Source organism: Sorex araneus, chromosome 9 (assembly GCF_027595985.1).
Source record: "Sorex araneus isolate mSorAra2 chromosome 9, mSorAra2.pri, whole genome shotgun sequence".
Lineage (NCBI taxonomy): Eukaryota > Metazoa > Chordata > Mammalia > Eulipotyphla > Soricidae > Sorex > Sorex araneus.
In genome coordinates, this window is record NC_073310.1 from 15,530,483 (window position 1) to 15,558,103 (window position 27,621).

General features: G+C 50.2%; 1 protein-coding gene across 1 annotated transcript in view; it reads right to left on the reverse strand.

The window, feature by feature from the left end:
• Positions 1-3,328: 3,328 nt before the first annotated feature.
• The window catches only part of PITPNB (phosphatidylinositol transfer protein beta), a 62,897-nt gene continuing 38,604 nt past the window's right edge, over positions 3,329-27,621 (reverse strand). The window contains exons 8-11 of the mRNA XM_055147216.1: positions 24,033-24,110; positions 11,446-11,556; positions 9,509-9,631; positions 3,329-5,411 (exon numbers count right to left, since the gene is read on the reverse strand). Coding sequence (XP_055003191.1) covers positions 5,361-5,411; positions 9,509-9,631; positions 11,446-11,556; positions 24,033-24,110 — 363 coding nt within the window. The 3' untranslated portion in view covers positions 3,329-5,360. The remainder of the gene's footprint in view (positions 5,412-9,508; positions 9,632-11,445; positions 11,557-24,032; positions 24,111-27,621) is intronic.

Consider the following 27,621-nt stretch of genomic DNA (forward strand, 5'->3'; position numbering starts at 1 on the left):
CCGTCGGCAGCCAGGGAGCCGTCAGGGATGGGACAGACGGATTTCAACTCTGAAAGATCATCCAGGGCCGAGCACCAAGTTTGGTGGACTGGCCACGGAGGCCAGCTGCTGGACGCAGACCAGTGCCGTCTTCCTTCTGTGTCACACGCGGTGAGGGCCTTGGGGACCGGAGGGCACACGGCAGCCGCTACCTCCCCGGGCTGCAAACGGCCAAGCTGGGGGCAGCAGAGCCATCGGGGCGTCCCTTCCCCGGGATACAGAGGGCTGAGGGGGCGGGATGGGCTCCGGCTGCCCCTGGGCACGGGGGATCGGGAAAACCTGCGGGTGTCCCCTTAGGCGTGTTCTACAATGCCCCTGGCAGTCGGGTCAAGCTCGGGACCAGTGCTCTTAGCACTCCAGCTCAATCCGGCCTGCTGACTGTGAGTGAAACCTGGAAGTTCCAGCTGGGAAAGGAGCAAAGCTCAGTGTCCACGCACGTGCCCGAGGAGGGCCGCGTCTAGCCAGTACTCACTTGGGTGGGAGGGCAGGGGGCAGTTTATCCCAGTGTTTACGCCAGGCCCAGGACCTCTCTCAGAGGTGCAGAAATATACACACTTATGAAGGATCAGGTCTACTGGCTCAGGGGAGCAGTCCGTGAGATTCAAAGGAGGGATGAATCGTTACACACGGTCACTCGAGGGCAAAGCAGGCTGGAATTGGCAGGAATCGATGACTGCAGAGAGAACTTCTGGAAGATTCTCCACGCTCTCCCAGAAGACTGGGAATTTCCTTTAGCTTCCTTTTCCTGTTCTTTGAAGACACAGCACATCAAATGGAAGTCACCGATGAGCCCGTGTTCACCGCTCCACTCAGTACAATGGCCAAGACACGAAAACAACCCGTTCAGGCGAATGGATGGAGTTGTGACATATACACACAATGGAATACTATGCAGCTCTAAAAAATAACAAGACTGTGCAATTTGCAGCGAGATGGATGAGCCTGAAGATATCAAGTTGAGTGAAGTCTGTCAGAAGGAAAGGGAGAGTTGCAGAATGATCTCTCATAGGTGTGACTTCAAGATATACAGTGAGGTGGCAACTGAGGGCCAAAGGCAACTGAAGGGAGACTGAGCCACACAGCTGAGTATATGTGTATGTGTGTGTGTGGGGGGTCTTTACGGGGGGAGAGAACATGGAGATGGGTGCCATGCTGGAATTATGTGCATGAGAAACTATCATTACTCGTATTATAAATCACAGTATCTCAATTAAGAGACATGAAGGTCTGGGTTCTCTCCATAGCAGTGCATGGTCCACCAGAGAGGAACTCCTGAGCACTGAAGATGTGGCCCAACAGTTGGGGTAGTTGGGTGACATGCACCAGGGTTGAGAAGTTCTTGACTACTAGGGTGTAGGCGGACGTTTTTCAAGCCAGTAGCCCTGGCATGATGAAGAGCCAGGGTCGAATGGAGGGAACTTCTTTTCCCTACCCAGAAACAAACTTTCCGTCATGATTTCAACTGACGGGAAAGCAGAGTCCCAAAGGAGACGTGCCTCGGACAACCCGACCCTGGCGGAGAACCAATACTGGGTGGTCCATAACTTTTTTTTTCCCCCCTGCTTTTTGGGTCACACTAAGCAATGCACAGGAGTTATTCCTGGCTCTGCACTCAGGAATTACCCCTGGCCGTGCTCAGGGGACCATATGGGATGCTGGGAATCGAACCTGGGTCAGCCGCGTGCAAGGCAAACGCCCTACCCGCTGTGCTATCACTCCAGACCCTGTCCATCCCTTTTAAACAGTAACGCCCGGGAACGTGGACCTTCCAGAAGGAAGAAAGGTGGTGGGTGTCAGGGGGCCCAACCTTGACGAATGACTTGAAACGCGCAGCACGACTCTGGCAGGGTCTGCGCAACCTCGTGTACTGTAAGGGCTGGTTCCGAAGGGCGCTGCTGTTGCTTAGTCCCTCTGCAGAAACCATCTCCCTGAGCACCACTGGCAGGGGTCCCAGGAAGCATGCAGCTCAGTGGGACCCCCTAGCCCATCTCCTAGCACTTCCTCTCTCTCCCAGTTCTGCCAAGTCCCCAAGTCTCCCCAGCGAGCCAGGCAGGGCGGTGGGGAGGGCCTGCACGCCATCTCCTGACACCCCCTGACACCCGGGCGCCCGTGTCAGAGCTGAGCGTCTCGGCAGCCCTGACATTCCGGTGCGGGCGCTCAGGCCCGAGCACGCCTTCCAACCCCCTTCTCCACTCGGCTGCTGAGGGAGGAGACGGGTGGGGCGGGGAGGGTGCAGCCCCTGGGAAGGCCCAGGGCGGGCAGACGCCTGGGGCGTCAGGCATCCGGCCATGGAACATGTTAAGGCCCTTCTGGGGGGCCTTGGTGGCACGTGAACGGGAGCAGGGGGAAAGTCGTCCAGAGACCGTGTGGGCGCAGGCGGCATCTCCCCAGCTCCCGTCACGCAGCTGCTGACTCCTGACCGTAACCTGTGTAACGTGGACTGCGGCCAGCCCTGCCGACAGGTGCCTCCGCACTTCCCCTCCCTGCAGTGCTCTGGCGTCTCAGCCCTGGGTGCTGGGTGACTGAGCCTGTGAGGATGATGCCAGGGAGGGTGCTACTGTGTAGGAATCGCTGCTCTGAAGATGACGGCAGAAAATGGAAGAAGGCCCCCTAGAACGTAAGTTAAAACCACACCACTTCGGGGCTGGAGCGATAGCACAGCGGGGAGGGTGTTTGCCTTGCATGCGGCCGACCCGGGTTCGATTCCCAGCATCCCATATGGTCCCCTGAGCACCGCCAGGAGTAATTCCTGAGTGCAGAGCCAGGAGTAACCCCTGTGCATCACCAGGTGTGACCCAAAAAGAAAAAAAAAAAACAAAAAAAACCCCAACACACCATTTCTTACATATTCCAAAATACAGACCAGCAGAGACAAAGTCCTACAACGGAGGCAAGCCAAGAGCCCCGATGCAGAAAGCTAGTCCTGGAATGATCAGAACTCGACGGCAACAACCCCATCCGAAAGAACTCTAAGGGCTTTCCTTCACTCCCCCATTAGAAATAACAGAAACGAACAGAACAAAAGCTGTGTTCCTTCGCTAGCTGACTGCCTCGCTTTTCGGGACTGAAAATTAGTTAAGAAAGCAAATTAACAACTTAATGTGGCAACGCGCACACTTCAAGAACGGGACTCTGCAATAAAAAGGAATAATAAGAGACCATTTTCCTTGATTTTCCCAGAGTGGCAGGGCTGCGGATGAGAGAAGTCTCGAGCGGGCGGCAGACGCGGCCTGTGGCGCTCGGAAGCAGACGTGGCACCGGGCAAACCACCACTCGAGCACACAAGTGGCATTTTGTGATCAAATTTATTTTTTGTTTAAATTTCATTTACTTTGTTTTACTGTAATTTACACAAGAGACTGCCAAGTAAACTAGATATTTTACATTCACCACACATTCCCTCAAATCTCCACAGTTGTTAGAAAAACATTAAAATCCACACGCCGGGCTCCCGGCGCTGCCAGATGCCAGCGAGAGCTCGGCTCGTCCCGGGGAGAGGGCGAGGCCCCCCGCGTGGCGGCACGAGCCACCATCTTCCTCGCCTCGGACGCTGCAGACGGGGATGGCGCCCTGACAAAACCCATCTCACCGCGGGCCCGGACAGTAAACATCAGTCTTGATCCTGAGGACACAGTGGACGTCGGCTCGGGGGCTGGTGGGCTGGTCTGCTTTGGCGAGGGGACGGGGCACTGCCTACAGCAGTGTGGGGGTGGACACAGGACGCGTGGGGAGACGAGGGGCGGCGAGGGCAGGACTGTCAGCCGTCAGGTGGAGTGAGACGTGAGTAAGGGGCCGGGCTCACGAGACACTGTGAGCGGAAGGCATCAACAATATTCTGTTCAAGCTTCCAGGGATGACGGGGAAAAGCGGACTTCGATAGAGAAATCTTTTTTTTTTTTTAAGTCTCTTTGTCTGTTTTTTTTTCTATTTTTCTTTTTTCTGGGGGAGGGGGGGTCACACCCGGCGGTGCCCAGGACTTCCTCCTGGCTCTGCACTCAGGAATCGCTCCTGGCAGTGCTCGGAGGACCATATGGGATGCCGGGGATCAAATTCGCTACGGGCAAGAGAAGCGCCCTCCCTGCTGCCTACAGCTCTGGCTCCCGCCCTACCCTCAGCTGTTGGCTCTTCAGAAAAACAAACCCAAGGTCCCCACCCGGGAGTGGGGGGACAGGGCGGCAGCTTCCAGGCAGCGTTTTCTGGATGCGTCTTCAGGCCGGGCTCTGGAGAACACCCGGCCCTGCCCGGTGGGAAGCTGGGCCCCCAGCGGACGCCTCAGGCCGCCACCTCCCTGTGCCGCGTAACCCCGAAAGAGCCAAACCGCAGCCCGGTCTCTAGGCTACCTGGTAGCTAGACTGCTCTGGGCCTTTTGCGTAGTTTCCCAGCTGCAGGCTCAGAAAGCCACCTGGGGAACAGGACGTGGCGGGAGCTCGGGACCTACCTCTGACCTTTCCGGACAGCCGACCTGCCATGCTCGGCGCGGCTCCGGCCGTCCCAGGGGGCCTGACGGGAGCCTGGGAACTGTATAGTGTTCATTATAAATCACAAACCGTCATCTCCACTTTTGCTAGGCTGGATGTAGAAAAATACTTGAAGTTCAAGATACAAAAATCCAATAAAAACCAGAACTTCTTTTTAAAAGGATTTCCCCCCCCTCAGGGCAAACAAGTAAAAACTGGCCTACTACTTTACTCCTTACTAATACATTTTTTTCCCCCCCAATTTGGCTTTAAAATAATGGCCATCCAGAAAGAAATCGTTATAAATACATTCAGAGTTTACATTCCAGGTTCACTGGAATACCGAAATATTTCGAATACATTTTTCTATGGGAGTCTGATGCTTGTGGAACTAAATAAAAATTTACAAGAGACCGATTTAAAAGAACAAAAAAGTAATAAAAGTCTATATATATATGTATATTATATATATATATATATATTGGTCCGCACTTGACATTTATGAAACATACCAGCTAGTATTACATCGCAGCCAATTTGCCCATTAATGGTATTACTCTGATAATTATTAAAATTTGCTCCAGGTATATATTGAAAATATTCTCATTTGCATTCTTGCTGAAGACAGGTACAGTACTTTGGAGAAATCGTACTAGTCCCTTCAGTAGGTCTGTATGTACATATATACACAAGTGTGTGTCTTCCGACCTGTAGCTCTACATGCGCTTTATATACAGCTACAGACGCGCGCGCACACACACGGACATATATACACACGTGGCTGGGAGCCTGTGCGTGTGACAGGGAGTCGCACGCACACGCGGGGGAAGCATCAACACTGCAGGATACTGGTCAGAGGCGTCTTCACTCGTCGCCGGCCGCACTGGTTCCCCTCACTTGACCTTGGTTACGTAACTGCAAGGGAGAGCGGGAGACGGGCCGTGAGTCCACACGCCGAGAGACAGACACCCGTCACACAGCAGCCCTCGACACACGCTCGCCAGAAGTGACTCAACAGGGAGCAGGGCTCCTGGCAGGCAATGTGCCCCCGCAGTTGCATTTCAAAAATCTGAACTCTCTTAAGAGTTAGACTTGGGGCTCACTAACGGCTTAGCTACGTGTTTCGTCAGGGGGAAAACAAACCAGAAACAAAAATAAACCCAGGAGACAAAGAAAGAACTTAACAAAAGCCATGATAACGCATTCTTAAATGGACACGGAATTTAAAGAAAGGGCTGGTGGAGACTGCAGGCAGAGTTCTCTGGCCCTGGAAGCTCACTCCTGCCCTGGTCAGCCTAAGTTATCGTCCAGGGAGCTAACGAGAGCACCATTGGGTTCCTTTCCTCATGGACACTGCAGCTCAGTACTGACAACAATTTGACATCAACAACAGCGTTCTGCCAAGTTTTGGTAAACTTCAGTATCTGGGGTAGACTCTGAGGTTTTTGCTCCTCTAGGAAAAAATGTCTTATCTGGGCATTAAAATGCATTTAAGAAATAATATCACACAAATGTTATTTGTAAGCGAACCCACGTCTATATGTATTAACGTTAAAGTTGACGATAACCGAAAATTAAACATCAAAGGACGACTTTTCAGTTCTTGTGAAAAAATTTCCACTAGAACAAATTGCTGAGGTTGGCCCGTATGGGGCGGGGGGAAAGATCTTTGATTTTAAAAGCTTTCACCTATTTCTTTACTAAACCACAAATGGTCCTACTGAGAAATAGGTCGATTAACTGGCACTCAATGATAGTGGGGGGGGGGGGGAACAAACCCGTGGGCTTCTCAGACGAAGCTTCCTGAGGAGTAGGTGGACTTGGCAGCAGGGCTGCCAGCAAAACCCTCACAGCTAGCGCGGGGACCAAGCAACTCAACCCGCTCCACACGAAACTCTCGGAGGCAACAGCTCCAGCGCTGACTGCCAATTTCTAAAACACGTCAATTCCTTCGACTTTATAAAACAAACCCATTTAACGCTTATTCTCTGTAGCAAGTGAACTTGCCACAAGGCACTGGTTTGGAAACAAAGGCATTTGGTTTCGAAACATTCTTTTTACCCAGGTCTTGACTTACACAGCTCGATATTGTCTCTGACCCTACAGGGGACTCATCTAGACATCAGCAGCCGACGTGCCTCGGACGGAACCCTTCTTACGCATCTAAACGTAAAATAAAATCATGAGGGGCTGAAATCACAGACTCTCAATTGGGTTAGTCAGCAGAGGAAAGAAAGAGGGCCGAGAAGAGATTGTGACAGGGCTGCTGCCTATGACCACGTCCCCGCCGAGAGGCGAGTTCGGGTGCCCTCCTAGCAATCATGGGGTGGGGAAACGTCCTGCTGACGCTCTCTGCTTATGCCACAGCAGGTGGCCGCCTCTCGATTCTAGAAAAAAGAGCCCGTAAGCATCAGCGAGAGCCGACGGCAAACCCGGACTACTGGCCGGTGCGAGGTGAGGAGAGGCCCAACGGTCTGGCTCATATTCTCAGTGTCCTTAGACCAGACTCAGGGGAGTTCTGTACAGGAAATTCACTGAACAGAGGTGTGACGGGGAAGGGCATGAAGAAGTGAGCACAGAGACAAGGTCAAGGACACGGGCTGAGGACAGGGACTGACACTCGCCTAGAGGCAGTGGAAGGAAAGGGAAGAACAGCTGGAGAAGGACCAACTGCAACAGACACATCTCACAGCTCCAACTCACCCCTGCCTGCCCCGCCAGAACCAGGCGCAGTGCCTGCCCAGGGACCCCCTTCAGTGGCTTCGCCGAGCCCCGCGCTGCTCCACAGGATGGGAGGCATGGGCATTTCTCTCACAGCTCACTCCTCAAGCCAAACCCCATTCTGGGGGGGTGGGGACAAAAATCAGAAACAAAACCCCAATTCTTAAAATATCTGCAAATCAACGAGAATTGCAGTGTACGCCATTCTAGCATCCGGTGCCAGGCAACGGGACCCAAAGGGACAGGGGTTAATCCCTCCTGCCGCAGCACTGGAGCATGAGCCCTGCTCTCCGGGCGGAGGGGGCGGGCCGGGCAGGGCACCCAAACAGCGGTAGGGTCAAACACCAAACAACAGGGCTTTTACACCCACCCGCTGAGAAGCCCGAGCACAGTCTCAATAGTTAGCAAGAGGATGAAAGGGGCTGGCAAATCCCCATCCTGCTCCCCCCACCCACCTGTGATCGATGCCCACCCACACCCACTCCGCGAAGGCTTTCAATTATTGTGGGTTTTTTTGGTTTGTTTTTGGCACAGCCAGGGCTAGAACCTGGCCCCGGCTCCCCGCCACTGCAGACAGAGATGGCATCATCTGGTAGTCCGGGCGTGTCTCTCCCAGACCTTCAAGTGCGTCCAAGCAGAAGCACTGCCCGGAGGCCCCGGCCAGCGGGGGCGGTGGCGGGAGGGGCTCTCACCCCTCTCACCCCGAGTGGGAGAGCTGGCGAGGGGAGTGAGCGCCCTCCCCGGGAACTCGGTCTGAGAGGCCTGGCCTCTCTGGGGGGCCCCCCCCGCTTGCCTCCCCTTCACGGTGACCTCAAAGTTCAGCACGCATCCCCCAGCAGAGGGTGTCCCGGCCGGGGCGCGGGAGCACCGGGGCAGGACGGGGGCAGATCCTGTCGGAGCTCCCGACCAATCCTGCCGGCTCCCCCTGGTCAGCTGACACAGCCGCACGGAGGGGCCGGGACCCAGACCGGGTCCGGAGGGGAAGAGGAGCTAACTGTGCGTGCCTCAGTCGTTCTTCAGGAAGGGCAGCTGCCCCGTGAGGGGAGAGGGCTGAGGAAAGACGGCGGGAAGCCCCAGTCTCACCCGGCCTGCGCAAGCCGTGCTCGGGGCCGCCTACAGGGAAGGGCTGAGGCAGCTTTCTGCCCCTTTCCGAAAGCCAAGGTTCCAGTCACACTATATATGAGAAAATGAAGTCCAAGAGGCTCCCATTGGTTGGCCTAGAAACCGAGCCTCAATTTTTTAATGTTGTCTCTTTGGGAAAACATGGACCAAATTTCCAAAACGCAACTTAAAAAAAAAAAAAACTTTGGAACAAAATCCATTCATGAGCTGGAGACTGTTTTCCGTTTACTTTATGTATAAGATAAGGTTAAAACATTTTATTGCCTTATAAAGAAAATATGTCCCGGCCCTCTCAGAAGGTTTGTATAAAGCTAATTGGAAGCAGGTCTGCTGTAATCACCGAATGTAAGCAATTTTAGACACAGATTCCTTACAACGCTGCGTGCCAGACAGACCGACTTCCCTCCGTGCCAGAGGACCTGCGCTGCCGCCTCTCCCCCGTGATTAGACGGAGTCCCTGCCGCACACGCAGGCGTTACTCGAGCGCCCTGGCCTTCGAGGGTTCCAAGGCCGGGACTGCTGGCAGAACTCGCGATGACTGCATGGAAACCACTCACGGGTTCTGGACATTCCTGGGGTTCATTTCCCCCGTGGGGCCTCACTTTCATCTGAGAAGCACGGCCCGGAGCAAAAGCAAAACCAGAGCAAGTGGGGGAAGACTCGCCCCTGAGACAGGGGTGCTCCCTGGCGGGGGCGCTCACTGCCACTTCTGCTGGAGCCGACGAGGAGACAGGGGCAGGGAGAGAGGTGGCACGGCTGGCGTGAGCGGCAGGGAAGGCCCGCTCCACCTGTGCTACGGGGGGTGACCTAGGGCTCTCGGGGCAACTTCAGGAAGTCGCTACGTGGACCCAGTGAGGTAGAGGCAAGTTTGGCTCAGAGAGTGAGTGTTTAAAAGGACCACGGACCAGGCACCAGGACAGAGAAGGAACACACATAGACACACAGAACTCCCGGGGCACCTTCAAGGTGGCGAAGCACGAGCGGACCCTCGAGGAAGAGGCCCGACAAGAGAGGAGTGGAGACCCGTGAAGGGCCGGGAAGCCACGACGGGGATGACAAAAGCTCTGAACTAACACGCCTCTTCATTCTAAGTCTACACACAACTAAGCACACACACAGGTTTGGAAAAGGGGGATGAAAGAGACTTCCCACGGAGAGAAATGTCTTACTGTTTCTAGCTCTTTCTGTGTCTCATCTTCCATTCTTCTGATGTCTTCCATGGTCAGGTCAATCCACTTGTCAATCCAACAAAAGAGCTGGCGGTGAAAGTTTGTGAATATTCTTTTCTCTTGCTTTAAAAAGAAAGAAAGCAGTGTTAGATAGGCGGCAGGGGGGGGGAGCCAAAAAACAACAACAACAAAAAACAAACAAAAAAAATCACAACGTCCAAATTAATCCATGAAATCTACATACATCTCATCTGCAAAGGTTACTCTAGGTCACTGGAGGACCCACCCAGGGCAGCCAAGGGAGAAAGAAGTGTCCCATGAGGAGTCACATTCGTGCCCGAGCGGCATAGTTTAGTGGAAACTGAAAATGATTGCAAGTTCTGACCCAACGTGAATGTAAACGCTAAATCTGATTTATTTTTACCTTTCTTCTAAATATCAATGTCCAAAGGCCAACTCGATTTTTTTTTTTTAATACAGTGTCATTCGTAACACCTCTGGAACTCAAAGGAATACTGCAAGGTGGGATACAACAATGTAGTCTGAAAAGGGGAAAATTCTGGTTCTTAGATAAAACGCTTTATTAAATTAAGAACCAATACACAGTCCCCGTTAATTTTTCTGCTCTAATGTTATTAGAGTAAACACACACATATAAAAACATTATGTACGTACACACCCCTCACATATAATTAGCGGTTTTAATTGCCAAATTTTTCAAGTGTGACTAAACTTTCCCACAAAAAGAAGAAAGTGCACTGAACAGTGAGTGCTTTAGTATGTTTGGACAAATTTCAACATTTAAATTTTTTCCATGAACAGAAGGGACTTCATCAATTACACGTGTAACTTCTATTTATCAGAGCTGGACTGGTAATGCACTACTATGATCCAACAGGAAGGAAGGGGGCCAGAGCTTGCAGCGTGCCTATGTGGGCCAACTGTAAGCAGGCCCAAGAAGAATCAAAGTTTCCAGCCCTTTAAGATTCTTTTAAAATAAAATGTTAACAGCAGTTACAGCCTAAAAGTAGACAGAGTTACGGCAAAACTCAGCACGAGTTACAGGTCTAGAGGTGAGAGAGGGGCTTCTTTTTAACAATACTGAAGTAACAGTTCACGGTAGAGGAAACAAATGCCAAAGGAACTGTCTGTATCCTTCATGTGTATTCAGTGTATTCACTGACACAACTCCAAGTCTCCCTATTTCTGGGTCATGCTACCCAGGCTGCTGTCACTGTAATCAAGACAGCCAAAAAGGGACAGAGTTGGTCCCGCAGACGATGTCCCCCGTGGTTAAAGAAAACATCACACGGGGAAGAAGGAGCACGTGGGCGTGTGTGTGCCAGGGCTGAGCTGGACAGAGGAGCCCTGCCCTCTTCTCCAGTGTCCTGGCAGAGTGTCCCGGCTGCCTGTGGACAGGGCCCTGGGCGGGACAACAGAAAAACATATTGAGACAGTACAGCGGGGAGAGCGCTTGCCTTACACACAGCTGACTCAGGTTCGATCCCCGGCATCCCATGTGGTTCTCTGAGCACAGCCAGGAGAGATTCCTGAGTGCAGAGCTGGGTAACCCCTGAGCATTGCTGGGTGTGACCCAAAAACAGAAACAAAAAAAGGGTGGGGTGGAAGCACCGCAAACAAAAAAAGTTATACTCTCCCCAAAGAAAAGGCCTTAAAGGGCCAGAGAGCTAGTACAGTGGACGTCGTGCACTTGCCTGTCACACATCCCAGTTGGATTAGCTCCCAGGACCACGGGTGGCCCCTGAGCATCCCAGAGTATGGTCAAAACAGGGAAAGATCCTTACGACTACTAAATTTGGGGGGAAAGAGCAGCAGAGGGGGGCACAGAGGGGCACAGAGTGCCACCCGTCAGGAAGTACCCCACCCACTGAGACTGCCCGACCGAGCCCGAGCCCGACTCCTGCACGGGGCGTTACCTTCTGAATGAAGTTCTCCACCTTGCTCTGCAGGCCCCACCACTTGAACTTGATCGTCACCAGCTTGTAGGCACACATCTGAGGGCAGTCGGGGCTGCTCGCCAGCTCCTTCTGGACGGGGGACAGTGAGAGGGAGAAAATCGTGACTTCAATATTTATGTTTTGATTAAAATTGACGGCTGTGTAACGACATCACAGACATACATGAGGAAAATTACGGTCTCCTATGTGTTTAATTCAGGTATTTGGAAATTCGAAATCATCTTGGCAAGAGCAGCGGTATCCCCTTGCTGCGAACTCTCCTCCCCCAGATGTAGTTACCGCCCGCTCTCCGGCTTAATAGGCGCACCGCTCTGCCTCGAATTACACTATTCAGATTCCCCAGTAAACACCAAATTCTATTCGCGTCCTATCCGCAGCGCGTCTCTAATGTGTGAGAGCTCTCCTAATGGCATTACCGTGTTCCCACCGTGGACGCGGGGAGGCACAATAAAAACCGAGGCACAAGTTTTGTCATCTTCTATGTCGTCAAGGCTCCGGCCGCTCAAGGAAGCCTTGCGAGAGAAGGGGGAGTGGAGACGGGCAGCGCCCCACAGGGATTGACGAGCTCTAGTATTCGAGCGCAAATCTGGACATGACATTTCTACGAATGATCACACTTTGCAGAGTCGGGGAATTAAATCAAGGGTTGTTTACGATAAAAAGGAATGCTTAAAAAAAAAAAGAGAGAGAGAGAATGGGGTGTGTGTGGGGGGGGGGGGAATGCTTCACTTTAAGATCCAACCACACACATTTAAAGTATTTACATGGAGAGAGGGGAGGGAAGGAAGAATAGGAAGAAAGGGGGGAAACAGCAAACCGCTAACAGCTGATGAGCGAGGGGGTGGTTCACTTTTCCGTTCAGGGCCGAGTTTAGAAATGTTTTGTCAGAGTAAGTGAGCGGGAAGGGCTGGAAGCTCTGCTATTACCAATGATTTCTAGGAGCCTTAACGCAGGCTTCTTAGTAAATTCAACCTAGCAGCATGCCGGTTCGGGGTAGGAGTGCTTAACGGAGTGGTTCCCGCGCCCTGTGGGCCGGGCCAGAAGGGCCTAGGGCGGGCTCCCTGTACCCCAGGCCTTGCCTGCAGAGCCCCCATGCGGGCACAGGAAGTAGGGCCTTTCCACAGTGACGCTGAGCGCAGAGGCAGACTCCGGCAGGGCCCCGGCTAAGGCCCATCCTGGGAGCCCCGAGCCCCAAGGTGGGCTCCTTCCAAGAAGAAACCCAGTCCGTGTGTGAGGACCTGAAGCTCCAGGGACGAGAAGGGGGGAGTCGAGGGATGAAAGACTCGGGGGTCCCCCTCCCTCTTACTGAGGACTGCCTACTCAGAATTTACAAGAACTGATGCTAATAAAGTGTCTGTGAAGAGGATAGACGGGTGCCCGAGAGGAGGCTCCGTTAAGGACAGGGCTCGCACGCAGACTTCTGCTTGACCGCCTGTATTGCAAAAGGAAAAACAGAAAAAATAGAGTAGGAGGAGACGGTTATGTGCAACTACTGCCGCCGGCTTCACAAGGAACTGCAGGGCGGTGCCAGAGCTGCAGCACCCGGCATGGCCCCCGTGTCCCCACAGCACTGAAGATGATGCTGGCATCGGCCCCCCTGGACACCGCTGTCGTACCTGCACCTCTGTCGTGTTGGCGCAACTACCCTTCCTGCCCAGCCCATGTGCAGACATCCTGCAAGCATGTCTCTCTCGGTCTCACTCCGGCACCTCCCAATCACAGGACCACACTCCTCACAACGCTCAATGACACTCCAGCTGCACGTGGATTCTCTGGATATCATATATAAATAAATTCTACCCTGGCACTGTGAAGACTGACTCCAAGTTCTGTACTGTCCTGCGTGATTAACTTGCCTTAGGAAACCTTTCCTAACGGTTCACCTTCGGATTCAATGACCTCACTGAATACACAGGGTAATTCAATAAGATCAACCTCACAGGTGTTTAAAAGAGAAGACACAGCGCCAACGTTCCCTTTTTGTAGGTGAGTTCTATTCACCAATAGCACCAGATCACGGGAGACAGGACAGGGGCTAAGGTGCTCGTCTTGCTTGTGGACACGCCCAGTTTGATCCCAGCACCACATACGGTCCTCTGCACATCACCGAGTGGTTCCTGAGCAGAGCCAGGAGCAAGCTCTGGGCACGACCAGGTTTGTCCCTCCAAACCCCCTGCCCTCAGTGAAGGACTAGACTTAGCTCTCTATTTTCATGCCATAACCAGTTACTAATCTGAGAAGGTGGCACGTATGTCTTGGCGTTCATAATCAAGTTTAATTCAGCCAGTGTAATGTGGGTGCAATTCACACCCAATCCACGTTAGGTGCTGTCAGTGGACACAGAGGTGACAAGAGGTGTCACCGAAATCCACACAAGAAGAATGTGGGGTTGGGGAGGGGCTACGCTAGGACCATGAGGATTTGGGTCGCAGATCCCACGACATAAATTCTTATCACAGGTAGACCAGGTCCTACGCTCACTCAGTCTCTCACAAGCCACAGATGTGACACTGAAGTCAGAGGCGAGTAAGCCTCACCTTGAGGCTGCGGGTAATGAGTCATGCGCTCACAACCAATGGCTGTCTGTCTTTAAAAACTGGCTGAAGCTCAGCATTGCACTTCTGGAGCATGTCCAGGCTTAGCAAAATATACTCCTAACCACTCACTCAGGTTGAATTTCTCCCGGAGACCCTCTGAATTACTGCCCAAAGATACCTCCCAGGTAGACTATTTGAACCCTACTAATTACGCACTGCTGATGGCCACATTCCGAAACGCCCAATCACTGCAGGACTTGCGCCCCATGAAAACCTGGATGATTTCCAGAGGGGCTGACAGAACTCCCCCACCTTGCTACACAGACAGTAGGGCGTTCTCATGGAAGAGTCAGCCACATTTAATGCCAACAAACAAAACCAAACTTGGGCTTTAAAAAACAGTGCACACGCGTCCTTTCAACAATCACCCACTTTGTTCCTCACAATCTTTCTAGTGATCCTAGCAGGCTGCTTACTTAAATGGACCACGGGAATACCGACAATTTATTTTACAGCCGACCTATATAGCACAGCTGGTAGGGCGATTGCCTTGCACACGGCCGACCCAGGTTCTATTCCTGTCCCTCTCGGACAGCCCGGCAAGCTACCAAAAGTATCCCGCCCACACGGCAGAGCCTGGCAAGCTCCCCATGGTGTATTCAATATGCCAAAAACAGTAACAAGTCTCACAATGGAGACGTTACTGGTGCCCGCTCGAGCAAATCGACGAACAACGGGACAGCAATGCTACAGCTGATCTATAAAATTCATTTTAAAAGTGACAGGGCTTTTTTCTGTTCTGGATAAGCCCCCTTATAGTCTCTTGAATTCTTGAACACATCTCTGTCTCCTTCCCTCCCTTTATTTCCCGAATAAGACTATTTTGGCCTCACTAAACAAAACCAAACCTAAGAGACAGAACAAGAGAACAAATTCTCTCTGTCCTTCAGGTCTAAAGTGCAAATACAGGGGCAGGGCCGCCGGGAGCACAGAGGTCGGGGAAGCCCTGAGCATCACTGGGCATGATGCAGGTAACCTCAAAATCGACTTGAGTATACATTTTTGTGGTGCTTTTTTTCTTGAAGATCCCGCCAAGAAAAAACACCATAAAAGTGTGTACTTAAGTCGATATTGGGCTTACTTTCCATCCAACTGAAACACATTAAAAAACCAAGTTCAGGGAAGAGTATGCAAAATGAGGTATTAAGGTAAGAAATGGCCTACAATGCATAGAACTATTAAAAAAATCTTTTCAAAGAACAGTGTACATGGGGAGAAGCATAATAATCTATGCATGATATTAACATGTCACAAAATTAGCTACTTAAATCAAACATAGTTAATATTTTGTATTTACTATTTGATCATGTCAGCAAATGGTGAGGTAACAACTGATTTTTGTTTTCTGTTGTGTACACTTTCTCCGAGAGCCCAGCAAGCTACCCAGAGTATCTCGCCCGCACGGCAGAATTTGGCAAGCTACCCGTGGCATATTGGATATGCCAAAAACAGTAACAGTAAGTCTCACAATGAGAGACGTTACTGGTGCCCGCTCGAACAAACTGATGAGCAATGGGATGATAGTGACAGTGACACTGTTAATTCTCAAAACAACACCATTTTATAATCAAAAAGAAATATGGGGGCTGGAGCGATAGCACAACAGGTAGGGTGTTTGCCTTGCATGCAGCCGACCAGGGTTCGATTCCCAGCATCCCATATGGTCACCTGAGCACTGCCAGGAGTGATTCCTGAGTGCAGAGCCAGGAGTAACCCCTGTGAATCGTTGGGTGTGACCCAGAAGGAAAAGAAAAGAAAAGAAAAGAAAAGAAAAGAAAAGAAAAGAAAAGAAAAGAAAAGAAAAGAAAAGAAAAGAAAAGAAAAGAAAAGAAAAGAAACCTGGTATGTCAAAAACAGAATCTAAGTTTCTGTCCTAAGCTATTTTATTTGCTTTCTGGGTCACACCCGGCGATCAGGGGTTACTCCTGGCTCTGCACTCAGGAATCACTCATGGCAGTGCTCGGAGGACCATATGGGATGCCAGGGATCGAACCCGGGTTGGCCGCGTGCAAGCCAAAAGCCTTCCCCGCTGTGCTACGGGTCCAGCCCCGTCTTAGATTTTAAATCCTCTCCAACTATACACAAACTAAAACCTTACCTCTTTTAAACATTTTTAAGAAATCAAAGTTAAGCAAAACTGAACTAAAAGCTCAATTAAGATATTTAATGTGTAAATTCAGCACCGTCCACATTTATCTTCAACTTCTTTAAAAAATGAGGTATGCGTGTGAACTATGACCTATGCTGCCAAATGAGCATGAGTAGTTTCCAGGAAACGTGTAACTTTTAACATGCACAAAGTCTCCAGGGGATAGATATTGGGGGCCCCACATGCAGCGCGAGCCCTGAGCAGTCACGGGACCCCAAGGATTCCCGGTTTGCCTGCAGAGCTCCTGGGAGGATCCGACCCCTGCTGAGGAGAGTGAAGCTGCCTCCCCTCTCGGCCTTCAACAACACACACATTTTCCAATTCCTTCTCCTTCCTCCGCTAGTTGAAAACCTAACGCCAAAGCAAACCGAGTCACAGCCCGCAGTCAGAGCCTTCGCACCCACCCGCACCAACTCCAGGCCAGCCCCAACCTCGCACCTCCACGGCCAAGGACACCAGGGCTAACTCTTTCCTAATCTGGGGGTAAATACAATGACTTAGTTACTCACAATTTCAAGTTTCACGTACGGTAAAGCATGAACATTTAAAATAACAGTTGGAAATGAAAGGCTGGTGAGACACCAAGAGGGGGAAAAAGAAATCAGATGTGTTACAAAAAGAAACCAATGGACTAAGAGAAGACGCTTAAATATGACTCATCTCCACATAATTGAAGTCTGATCCGTACTCCGGCAAGTGCTAGCTAGTTGTGAAATGCTTCCAAAATTATTTCTGGATCGTTTGTATATTCACTGAATTCCTTACATTTCATGTTTCTAACTATAAATGAAACCCCCAAACTCAAATCATGTTTTTAATTTAACGAGGCGTATTGGGTTACTCTGAGGTATGTGGCTGAGGCCTAAGGGGCGTAATGTATACTGAAGCCGCGCAACATAACTAAACAAAACACAGTGTGTTTGACTGGGACGGGGAGCGGTCAGCCCGTGCTGTGCACAGAGCTAGCTTCTTCTATCTGTGACAAATAAATATACAGAAATGAAAGAGGGGGGAAAAAAAAAACCCCAAACACCCCAAGCCCCCAAACGCAAAACAAAGGCATTTTTTGGAAACCTGCTTTCTGAAAAACGTGCTTCGCTCCTGGTCCTGTGCGACATGCCAATGAACGTACTGTTTCCCCCGCCCTGTTAGAGAGTATCGGGGTGAAGACGGGCGGGGGGTAAGCTGCCTCTCGCTGGAGTCAGGACTCTCCAAGCACACGGTGCTCTCGATGAGGCTCACATCCGCTTCATTATTTTAATTTTCCCAATTGTAGGCAATCTGAATGCTCAATTTCAACTGCTGATTTGTAGTGCAAGTTTCTAAGCCAGATTTCATTAAGAAAGTTAAAAATAAATGCATTGCTGGTGTTTTGCCAGCGCACGCAGCAGTAAATATCAACACAAGACTATAGAATCCATGGAGAACGTAGGCGCCGAAACCTATCGCCAACGCACACCTCAGTTCTGTTCAGACTTTGGTCGCCACTTGGACAGCTCTATGGTGATGCTGTATCAGTATGTTCTCTGGAAACATGGATCAAGTCCAACAGTTGTCTTCAACTGGGTTTAAGATCATAAGCGTGAGGGGCTGGAGCGATAGCACAGCGGGATGGGCGTTTGCCTTGCACGCGGCCGACCCGGGTTCAATTCCCAGCATCCCATATGGTCCCCTGAGCACCAACAGGGGTAATTCCTGAGTGCATGAGCCAGGAGTAACCCCTGTGCATAGCCGGGTGTGACCCAAAAAGCTAAAAAAAAAAAAAGATCATAAGCGTGAATCTCACACAGCCGTGAGAAGGCCTCTGTATCAGGTACTGCCACAGGTAAGGCAAAGTGTACGCCTTAGGATACAGTGAGAAATCAGTTGGGGGCCGAGGAAAGGAACACACAGTCCCCCCCCCACCCCCCCCCCCCCGAGACACAGCAAGTGACATGAGAAGGTCCCTGACAAAACACTTCAGTGAGAGGCGAGAGATTCCTATCGGGCTGGGCAAATGGGAAATGTTCAGTGAAATAAGGAAAGGTGAGATAAAGTTCAAAAGATTAAACTAATCCTAGGTCAAACTAATTTAATAAAAACAGGCCCGAAAAGGCCAGGAAAGCTTCCTGCCGGTGTAAGAGGATAACCAGTCACTTTTTCCATGTCTCCAAACTTATTATTTTTTGTCGCGCACACCCATTTTGCTAATCAGATCTATGACATGTGCTGCAGGCTGTGTCCAATTACTTTCGGAGTGACATTATGTACCAGTCGAGGCACAAGTTCATCCTTCAAATGAAATTCATAAAGAAAACCTGAGGTCTCAGACAGTGACAGTAATGACACTATCCTGCCACATCACTTCTCGAACCTAAATAAGATACTTTATCCCTCTGTGCCTGTGTCCTCAGAACTGAGACGCGGTGTCCGAGATAAGGCTGACTCCGTCAGACATCACTCCGAGGGCACAGAGCAGTCTGGGTTGGGGTGGGTTTGGGGGGGCGGGGGGATCGTGCACAGGCAGTGACTACTTAATACACAGAGGGCTAAATACTTATTTTTACACCGAATTTAAAATCTAGCTGCCACGTCAGGTGCACTACGGTCTAACCAGTGCTCCTTCCTTAGACTCTTGAGATCGCTAACCCCTTTCCTGCTAGTCCCAATGCCCCAATCCTTACAGGTCGCTACCTCCTCCTCACAGGGGTGAGGTATGAAGTTATCTCAGGAGTACAGCAGGGAACAAATCAGCACTCCTCAAATCTACAGAGACAGCTCCCCTCCACTGACGGGGAGGACTCCCAGAACGGAAAACCGGACAATTTCAAACCAAATCTAAAGATGGACTGAACTTGGGGAATGACAGATGAACTCTTCTGAAAGGTAAGAACTTCAAGTGCCGCTAACTTTTGCTCAGACTGAAGTTACTAACACAAATTTTAAACAGGAAACACCTTTATGACCAGATAAGGCACGTGTGTCTGAATGTGTGCCCACATATAAATTTCTGAATCAATTTCTTCATCTGACCTGATCCTCTTATACCTTTATGTTCTGACACAAGATCTGAGTGTCTGGAGACATGTCAAGAAGGCACTGTCAGAACCAAATCTTTGTCAAAGTCTGCGGAAGATCGTTAGTAAACTAATTGTTGACTATAGTACCTATCACTGTATCACTGTCATCCCTTTGATCATCGATTTGCTGAGTGGGCACCAGTAATGTCTCCATTATGAGACTTGTTGTTACTGTTTTGGCATATCAAATACGCCACGGGGAGCTTGCCAGGCTCTGCCATGTGGGCAGGATACTCTCGGCAGCTTGCCAGGCTCTCTGAGAGGGGTGGAGGAATCGAACCCAGGTCGACTGACTTTGTCCACAGTAAATGCCCTGACACAATAGCTTAAGTCTTCATGAATTATCCGGATTAAATAAAGAAATGAGGCTTTGACATTGGGGAAAATGACACCACAATCTTCAAAAGCGGTGTTTCAGTTTGTTAAATGAGGATTTCTCACCAGATCACAGAAGAGGAAAGAGTCCAGGTAAAATATTCGTGATAAACCACCAGCCTAGTTTAGTCCCCACTGTTACCGCACACTCTAAAACCCCAAATGAACCAGAGCACATTCCATATCACACCTACGTAAGCCATGTGACAGAGAAGCACATGGCCACGAGAAGGACAAAATTCTGCCTCCAAGCAGAAGTCTGGTTGTGCAATCACTAAGTCGATTCTCCACCTTATTACCTGCAACTTTTGTTTTTTTCAGAGGAAAAACAAATCAGAATTAAGGTCTGCTTCTCTAGGTTTACTTTCATAAAAATAAAAGATCTGTTTTATATCTTTAAAAAGATCTCGGGGCTGGAGCAACAGCACAGCAGGTAGGGCGTTTGCCTTGCACGCGGCCGACCTGGGTTCAATTCCCAGCATCCCACATGGTCCCCAGGAGTAATTCCTGAGTGCAGAGCCAGGAGTAACCCGCTGACAAAGGCTCTGTACGCTGTGAGCTCTTCCGTGGCCTGGTGGACGCGCGGACTGAGCACAGGCGACCAGCAGGGAGTACAGAAAGGCCAACTGGGGTATGTTCGACCATTTCCAGACAACAGAATTAGGAGGATCTCTGGGTGTCAGAGAGACGGGGTGTCACAAGCACAGTAGAAGACAGCACTTACGAGCCCCAATAAATGGTGGCCTTTTCTCAACATCATGGTAGCAAAGGTACGATTTCCCGCACTCTGTGCTGAGGAAACATTTACTCCTTCAGTTAGTGCCCACAAGCTGGAGAGGCAGCAACTATCACCACTGCTCTTTCAAAGACATGAAAACCGAGGCTCCGAGGGAGGGGCGTACCCACAGACCCTGACGGAGTCAGAACAAACTCCAAGAACACCCACCAAAGCAGGGCCCGTCAGTAGCCCTGGGAGTGGGTGGAGACTTGAAGTGCGTTTTAGGGGCTACCTGAGCTGAACCCGGTGGCGGTGCTGGGGACGGGGGTGGGGACAGGGCGTGTGACCCCGGGTAGAGACCCTGGGCCCTGCACATGCCAGCCTGCCAGGCGTGCACTTTGCGACCTGCACTGTCTCCCTGGCTCTGGCTGTTCTTTCTTTGTCGTGGAGCCGCACCCAGAGGTGTTCAGGGCTGACTCCGGGGGGCTCCGGGGTGCCAGCGAGAGTGAGCCTGGGTCCGCTGCTCGGGAGGCCAGTGCCCTCCTGCTGTGCTACCCTTGGGATGGACTTTCTAAACGCAGCTTCCTCGGTGCCCGAGGTCTGCTGGCCACAAGCAGGAACTATCGGATGCTGGCCGAGAGCACGGGTTCCGGAAGCCAAGTGACTGCGGTGACCGGTGAAGCAGGAGTCAGAGGACGAATCTGCTCTACCTCCGGGTCCCCCACAGCTGGGGGCCACACAGGGAGAAAGGGGCCAGGGAAATGCCAGGTGCCCTGCGGGCTCCCCCCCAGCTGTGCTAAGCTTCTCCCTGTGAGCCGGGCTCCCCTCGGAAGGCCCTCGGGGTAAAGAGGGACCCTGCCCGGGGCAGAGACGCAGCGAGTACCCCAGAACACGGACGGCAAATACAACCGTGGGTAAGTAACGCACCTGCACCGTGCCCCTGACCTATTCTGAATCGAGTCTGGAATGTGTCCTGGTCAGGCAACTTCCCGCCAAGGGGCAGCGTGTCGGGTCAAGGGAGAGAGTGGACTCCAGCGGGGAGGCCCAGAGAGCGGGAGGCCCACGGACAGGAGGCAGCTCACAGACCTCCCTGGGCAAGAAGTCGGACGTGGGGGCTCTTCCCCTCCCCGCGCCCATCACCACGTCTCCGCGCCCCCTCTGCTTCAGAGACGCCGCACTCTGCAGCTAGCGTCCCCCGGCGCGGCCAGCCAGCACCGCCAGGAGCACGCGCGCTGACAGACAGGGCTGCCCCACAGACGAGAGGCTGACAGGAGCGCGTCGGCGCCCCGGTGCCTGTGTCTCTGCACGTTGTTAAGCAGTTGTCCTTCTTATTCTTTTTTTTTTTCCCCCTCGAAGCAGCGAGTGGAAGGTTTAATTATTCATGATAACCCTAGTTATTTCTGAGATCATGGTAATTCGCTGGAATGCTGAGATTCAGTTAAGTAGTTAACTCGGTCTGCACAGGGGCTCCACCACCATTTGGCTAAAGGTAACAAACCGGCAAATGCGTAGAAAAGCCTCATTATCACTCAGAATTTTACTGTAATAAGCCAGTACTACACACACATACACACACACACACACACACACACACACACACACACACACACACACACACACACACACACACACACACACACGAAAGCAGCAGTATGAAGAAACGTAAAACTTACATTCCTTCAAAACACCAAACCACTTGAGATTTTTATATCATGTAATCCAGAATAAAAGATAAAGCAATGTAGCTTTATAAATAAAGCCCTGACTTTTTTTTTTTTAAATTAAAAGTCAGGGCTGGAGTGATAGTACAGCAGGTAGGGTGTTTGCCTTGCACACGGCCAACCTGGGTTCGAATCCCAGCATCCCATATGGTCCCCTAAACACTGCCAGAAGAAATTCCTGAGTGCAGAGCCAGGAGTAACCCCTGTGCACAGCCGGGTGTGACCCAAAAAGAAGGAAAAAAAAACCCCACAAACAAAAATATTTAGTTCCCATGAGGCTGAAAGTCAGGTAAAGTCACAGTGTTAACTTCTGTGGCCTGTTTTAGACGCGGCTGGTGGCTACTGGCGTGATTCGAGCGTGAACACAGTCGCCCACAGCACGGCCTTCTCAGGCTTAACGTGTTTCAGGAAACCTCACTCTTCAACTCACCTGCGTCTCAACTTCACGGCCCCTCATTCTCTAAAAAAAGCAGCATCAGCTAGAGCAAAATGAACTACTGGAGGAAAATGAACTTCCCAAACATATAGGACGTATTTCGAGGGGTCTCACTGCGGCCACGCCAGCCCTGCCCGAAGAAAGGCTGCTCTGACTCAGGCAGAGCGCTGAGGTTCAAAGCCGGAAGGCTGGGGGGGAAGGGGAGGGCACCACGATGCGCACGTGTAAAGGGGATGTCTGTTTTTTTTTTTTTTTTTGCTTTTTTGGGGGGTCACACCTGACAATGCACAGGGGTTACTCCTGGCTCTGCACTGGGAGTTACTGGCGGTGCTCAGGGGACCATATGGGATGCTGGGAATTGAACCCGGGTTGGCTGCATGCAAGGCAAACGCCCTACCCGCTGTGCTATCACTCCAGCCCCTCTTTTTGTTTTAAATCCGTTAAGTATAAAGGTAGGTCACACACAGATGTCCACTCCTTAATTTTAAAATGATACCTATCATTTGCTGGGCATTAAGTTCAGAAGTCTCTGGTCATGGCCACGAAGTTGTGAGGTTCTTAAACTAAACTCTACCCAGAAGATAAATGTGAAAATAAGATCATTACGAATCATTTCTAATCAAACAGAGCTAGACCCGTCCTTCATGTTGACTGATGTGCCAGACAGGTCACAAAACATTTTAACACCTATGAAGAACCATTCGGTGGATTATTTGTGGAGCCATTAAAATAACTCTCAATCTACAAGCATCGACGATCACCTACTCATCTTTTATCGATGACCTGTGACTGGTTTTGGCGTGAACAGATTGGTTACCCGGTAAAGCCCTGCCGAGGGGAAATCTGCCCTGGGCATGTCCAGGTTTTATGCTCCCCTGCTCCTGTCAAGTTAGCTGTGATAACTCGCCAGCAGCATATTTAAGACTTCCTATTTGTCACTGGCTTTTAGTAATGTCTCTAAAAATGCACTAGATTTCTGTAGCAATTTAAATTTTTACCTTAATATTGCTTCTCTTCCATGAACAGAGCAAAGATATGTTGTTAGAAAACGATTACTTGCCATCAAGAGTGTTCTCTGGCATTCCTCAAAACCTAACTATTAGAAGGCCGAGAATGGAAGTTTGGGTGAAAACTTGTGTCATTTCTACAAAGACGAAGTTTAAAACTGCAAACCTTCATTTAACGTGGATTTCTGAACGGCCTCAAATCTCCGCAGAGAACCTTTCAACACCCCCAGACTAAGTCGGTTGTCTCTTTTAAGAGCTACCCGAACAGCCTGGTGCTGGAGTGACAGCCCGGGGAGGTTCTGTTTGTGAATGCAGCACACACTCGCTGGCCAACGGCACTGGCTGGAAGCCCTTATCGCAAATAAAACTATTTTTGTGCCGTTTCTATTTTTCACTTCAACGTCACCAGCTCTTCCCGACGCGGGGCCTGTCAGGCGCTGTGCCGCCCCGGCGCTGCCTGTCAGGAAGGTCAGCCGCCAGTACCTTCCAGTTGGGTCCCAGGGGGCCTCGCTTGGTCTTGACTGACTGGAATAACGCTGGGTCTTCATCGGCTTTGTAGTCCTGCAAAACAAAACAAAGTCAGGGGAAGGGAGAAAACCAGAGAGAAATTTCAACCTTGCCACAACACAGCAGCCCTCTCTGCAGCTACTAGGACATGACAGAAACCAACCCGTCTCGCCCATGCCAACAGGGCAGGAATACAAGGCGACTCCTGGATGCCCCCCACTTGGCTCTCTCCACTGCACACTTCTGCACCGTTTTAAATTCTGTATAATGAGGACTAATACAGACCTTCAGATTAGCAGCATACCAATGAGAAAGCTAGCTCCAAGAACCAATCTTCCTACGTTTTCTTCCAACATTTTCATACAGAAGTAACACTGTTGCAATGACACTGGAGTAACACCCGCCCAAGAGCAAGTGCCGTGGAAAGGACAGAGAAAGGGCCACTCTGCAGGGTCCCCGGTGTCCTCACAAAGGCAGCTGGGTGTGTGGAGCCGCTCCGGCCAGGGGGCCGGCTCTTCCCTCTCCCTTGCTGACACAAGTGCGGGACCTGGCTTTGTCAGTCCCACCCCATCCCAGATGGCAAGGAGGGGCTTGCGATTTTTCTAATGGGAACACCAGTTAGTTCTATCATGTCATGGGGGGATGGCCTGAAAGCCTGGGCTGGATGTAAAAGTTTAACACGCGTATATTCTAGTTTGCCAGCCCCTTCCGGTGAGAATGGAGAAAATGGTAGGAAATAACCTTTTAAATCTGATCTGTTTTGCAAAACATCTTTCTGTCACTATATGCACGAGCACGTATAACCTGAAGATCGAAGTTACAAATTAGGAGCCCAGAGAGAGAGTACAGCAGGTAAAGCACTTGCTTTTGGTTGTGGTCAACCCAGGTTCGATCCCCACCCAGCACCCTGTATGGTCCCCTGAGCATTGCCAGGAGTAATCCCTAATGCCAGAACCAAGAAGCGCCAAGCAAAGTCAGGAGAAGCCCCCAAATCAAAAGAATTTAAAAACTACTGGGGCTAGAGAGATAGTACCTTGGGTTATGGTGCTAGCCTGGCACACAGCTGACCTGGGTTTGATCCCTGGCGTCCCCTATGGCCTCACAGCACCACCAGGAGTGGTCCCTGAGCCAGGAGAAAGCCCTGCGCACTGCCAACCTAAATGAAAGTTAGAACTACTATGGACAAGACGATGTCCAGATTTAAATAAATGAGCAGCAATAGTAACAGTGAAGAGAGATCAGCTGAGATATTACAGAGGGGGAATGTTCCTTTCTAAATCAGCACAGGATTCCTTCCAGGCAGCTGGGGAGGGACCGGGTTCTTTGGAGGAACAAGAAGGCACGTAGGAAAAATCATTTATTCTAGATAAAAGACCAATGTAAACACTGAATATACTGTCAACTAATACTAATTTTCATAAAGCAAAGCAAACAAATTGAGAAGCAGCCAATGAAGTCTCACCAGTTACCTATGTTTACAGAAATAATTTATGAAAAATTTTAGATACTACGTGAGAAGGGCAAAAGCATTGAGGTATGGGTATAAAATAAATTTTTCCATCAGAAAAGTAAGTAGGTAACGACGGAACCTAGGAAAACAACCTGTCCAAAGACTGTTCAGGAAGGCGCTATAAAGAAGTCCAACTCTGGGCTTGATTACACTAGCAAGCCAGCACTTCACACCAGATCTCCCTGTTTTACATGTGTGACACAGAATCACAAGTTGAGTCAAGAAAGCACAGGAAAAAGAAACGAGGATGAACAGACGAGGAGTTGGAGGACTGGACTTCACGTACCTGGCCACACAAACAGTTCAGTTATTGCCAAGAAAGGAAATCTTAATCCCACTTTAGAGCCACCCCTTGAACATTAAGAAAAAAAATTAAAAACTACTGCTAAGAAAGGAATCAACTGTTTCATGTGACGTGGACTCCCAGTGAGACAGAAGCCATTCTGCTAACATTAAAAACAAAACAAGTGTGTAAACCATTTTCTTCTCTATCCCAGACTTACAAGAAAAACCCAGAGCCCAAATTAAAAGTATTGCATCAAACCACCACTTCTGACATCATTTCCTTCAACCAAAGTCTAAGTCTATTTCTTTTTTTTTTTTGCTTTTTTTTTTTTGGTGATGCACAGGGGTTACTCCTGGCTCTGCACTCAGGAATTACTCATGGCGATGCTCAGTGGACCATATGGGAAGCTGGGATTTGAACCCGGGTCGGCCGCGTGTAAGGCCCTACCCGCTGTGCGCTATCGCTCCAGCCCCCTCTAAGTCTATTTCTTGAGCAATTGCTACACAGGGAAGAGGGTCTGAGGATGTGAGGAGAAACACACACACACACACACACACACACACACACACACACACACACGAAATCTCAGGGATATAGTTAGCTGCCAACAGAGTCTGGAAAGAAATGAATTCTGGTCAGAACTGAAACCAACTGACATCGGCCGAAAGAAAATGCATTTTTAAATCGAGTTTTAAACCTCAGTCAAAATACAAAATCTTGTTAGGTGTTACAAATGTTTTTTATGATTGAGCAGTAATTATCTGATAATGCCTGGAGGCAGGGGCAGTGTTCGGCAGTTCTTCACGTCTGACAGAACCCCCTCGCCCCGCGCCCTCTTCACTAACTGGGGAATGACCTCATGCAGCAAGACTCCCCAACGTTTCTGGATTCCCTGCTTGTATGTTTCGTGAAACCTGTGATCTACGAGGTCTGGCTTGACTCGCACAGTAAATGGCACTTTTCCTCAACCTCAGAGGCCATCAGAGGATGCGCCACGACTTTACGTACCATTCATTGAGAAGGAAAACACTCAGCCAATAAAACAGGCCCTAACTGGAAACCAAATCCTGATTTTTGAATGTATAAGATGTAAGGGGGAGAAGACAGAAGGAATCTGAGAATTGATGAAATACAGATTGTTCTGTAAATTTGCAAACTGCTTGCTTTAAGAGAGGGAAAAAATAAAAAACAAAATTCACAAGCCCAAATTCGCACAAATAGCAGTAGAGCTAATGGAAAAAATAACAATAATTAAAAAAAAAAAAAAAACCACTGATGGTCTAAGTTACGATTAGCCCATACGCCAAGAATTAACTTAAGAAAGAAAAGGGGTTTGGGGGCTGGAGTGACAGCACAGTGGGTAAGACACTTGCCTTGCACGCTGCCAACCCAGGTTTTATCCCCGGCATCCTACCAGTTCCCCTGAGCACCACCAGGAGTGATTCCTGAGTGCAGAGGCAGGAGTTACAACCTCAGAGCATAGCCAGGTGTGGACCAAAAACAGAATACCAAAAAGGAAAAGGAGGAAAAGAATGGGAAAGAAAAGAGATGAAAAGAATGGAGGGAGGGAGGGAGGGAGGTAGGGAGGGAAGGAAAAGAAAAAAGAAAAAAAATGAGCTTGCCCTAAACAGGGGCCACTGGCATTCATCCCCGTGCGGGTGAATGAATCCAGGATGTGACTCACCTCGATGACAGGGCGGAGCTCGATTATGCATCAGTGACAGTAGAAATGTAAACAGACAGACTGAACTTCTCTGTCAATCCTTCCC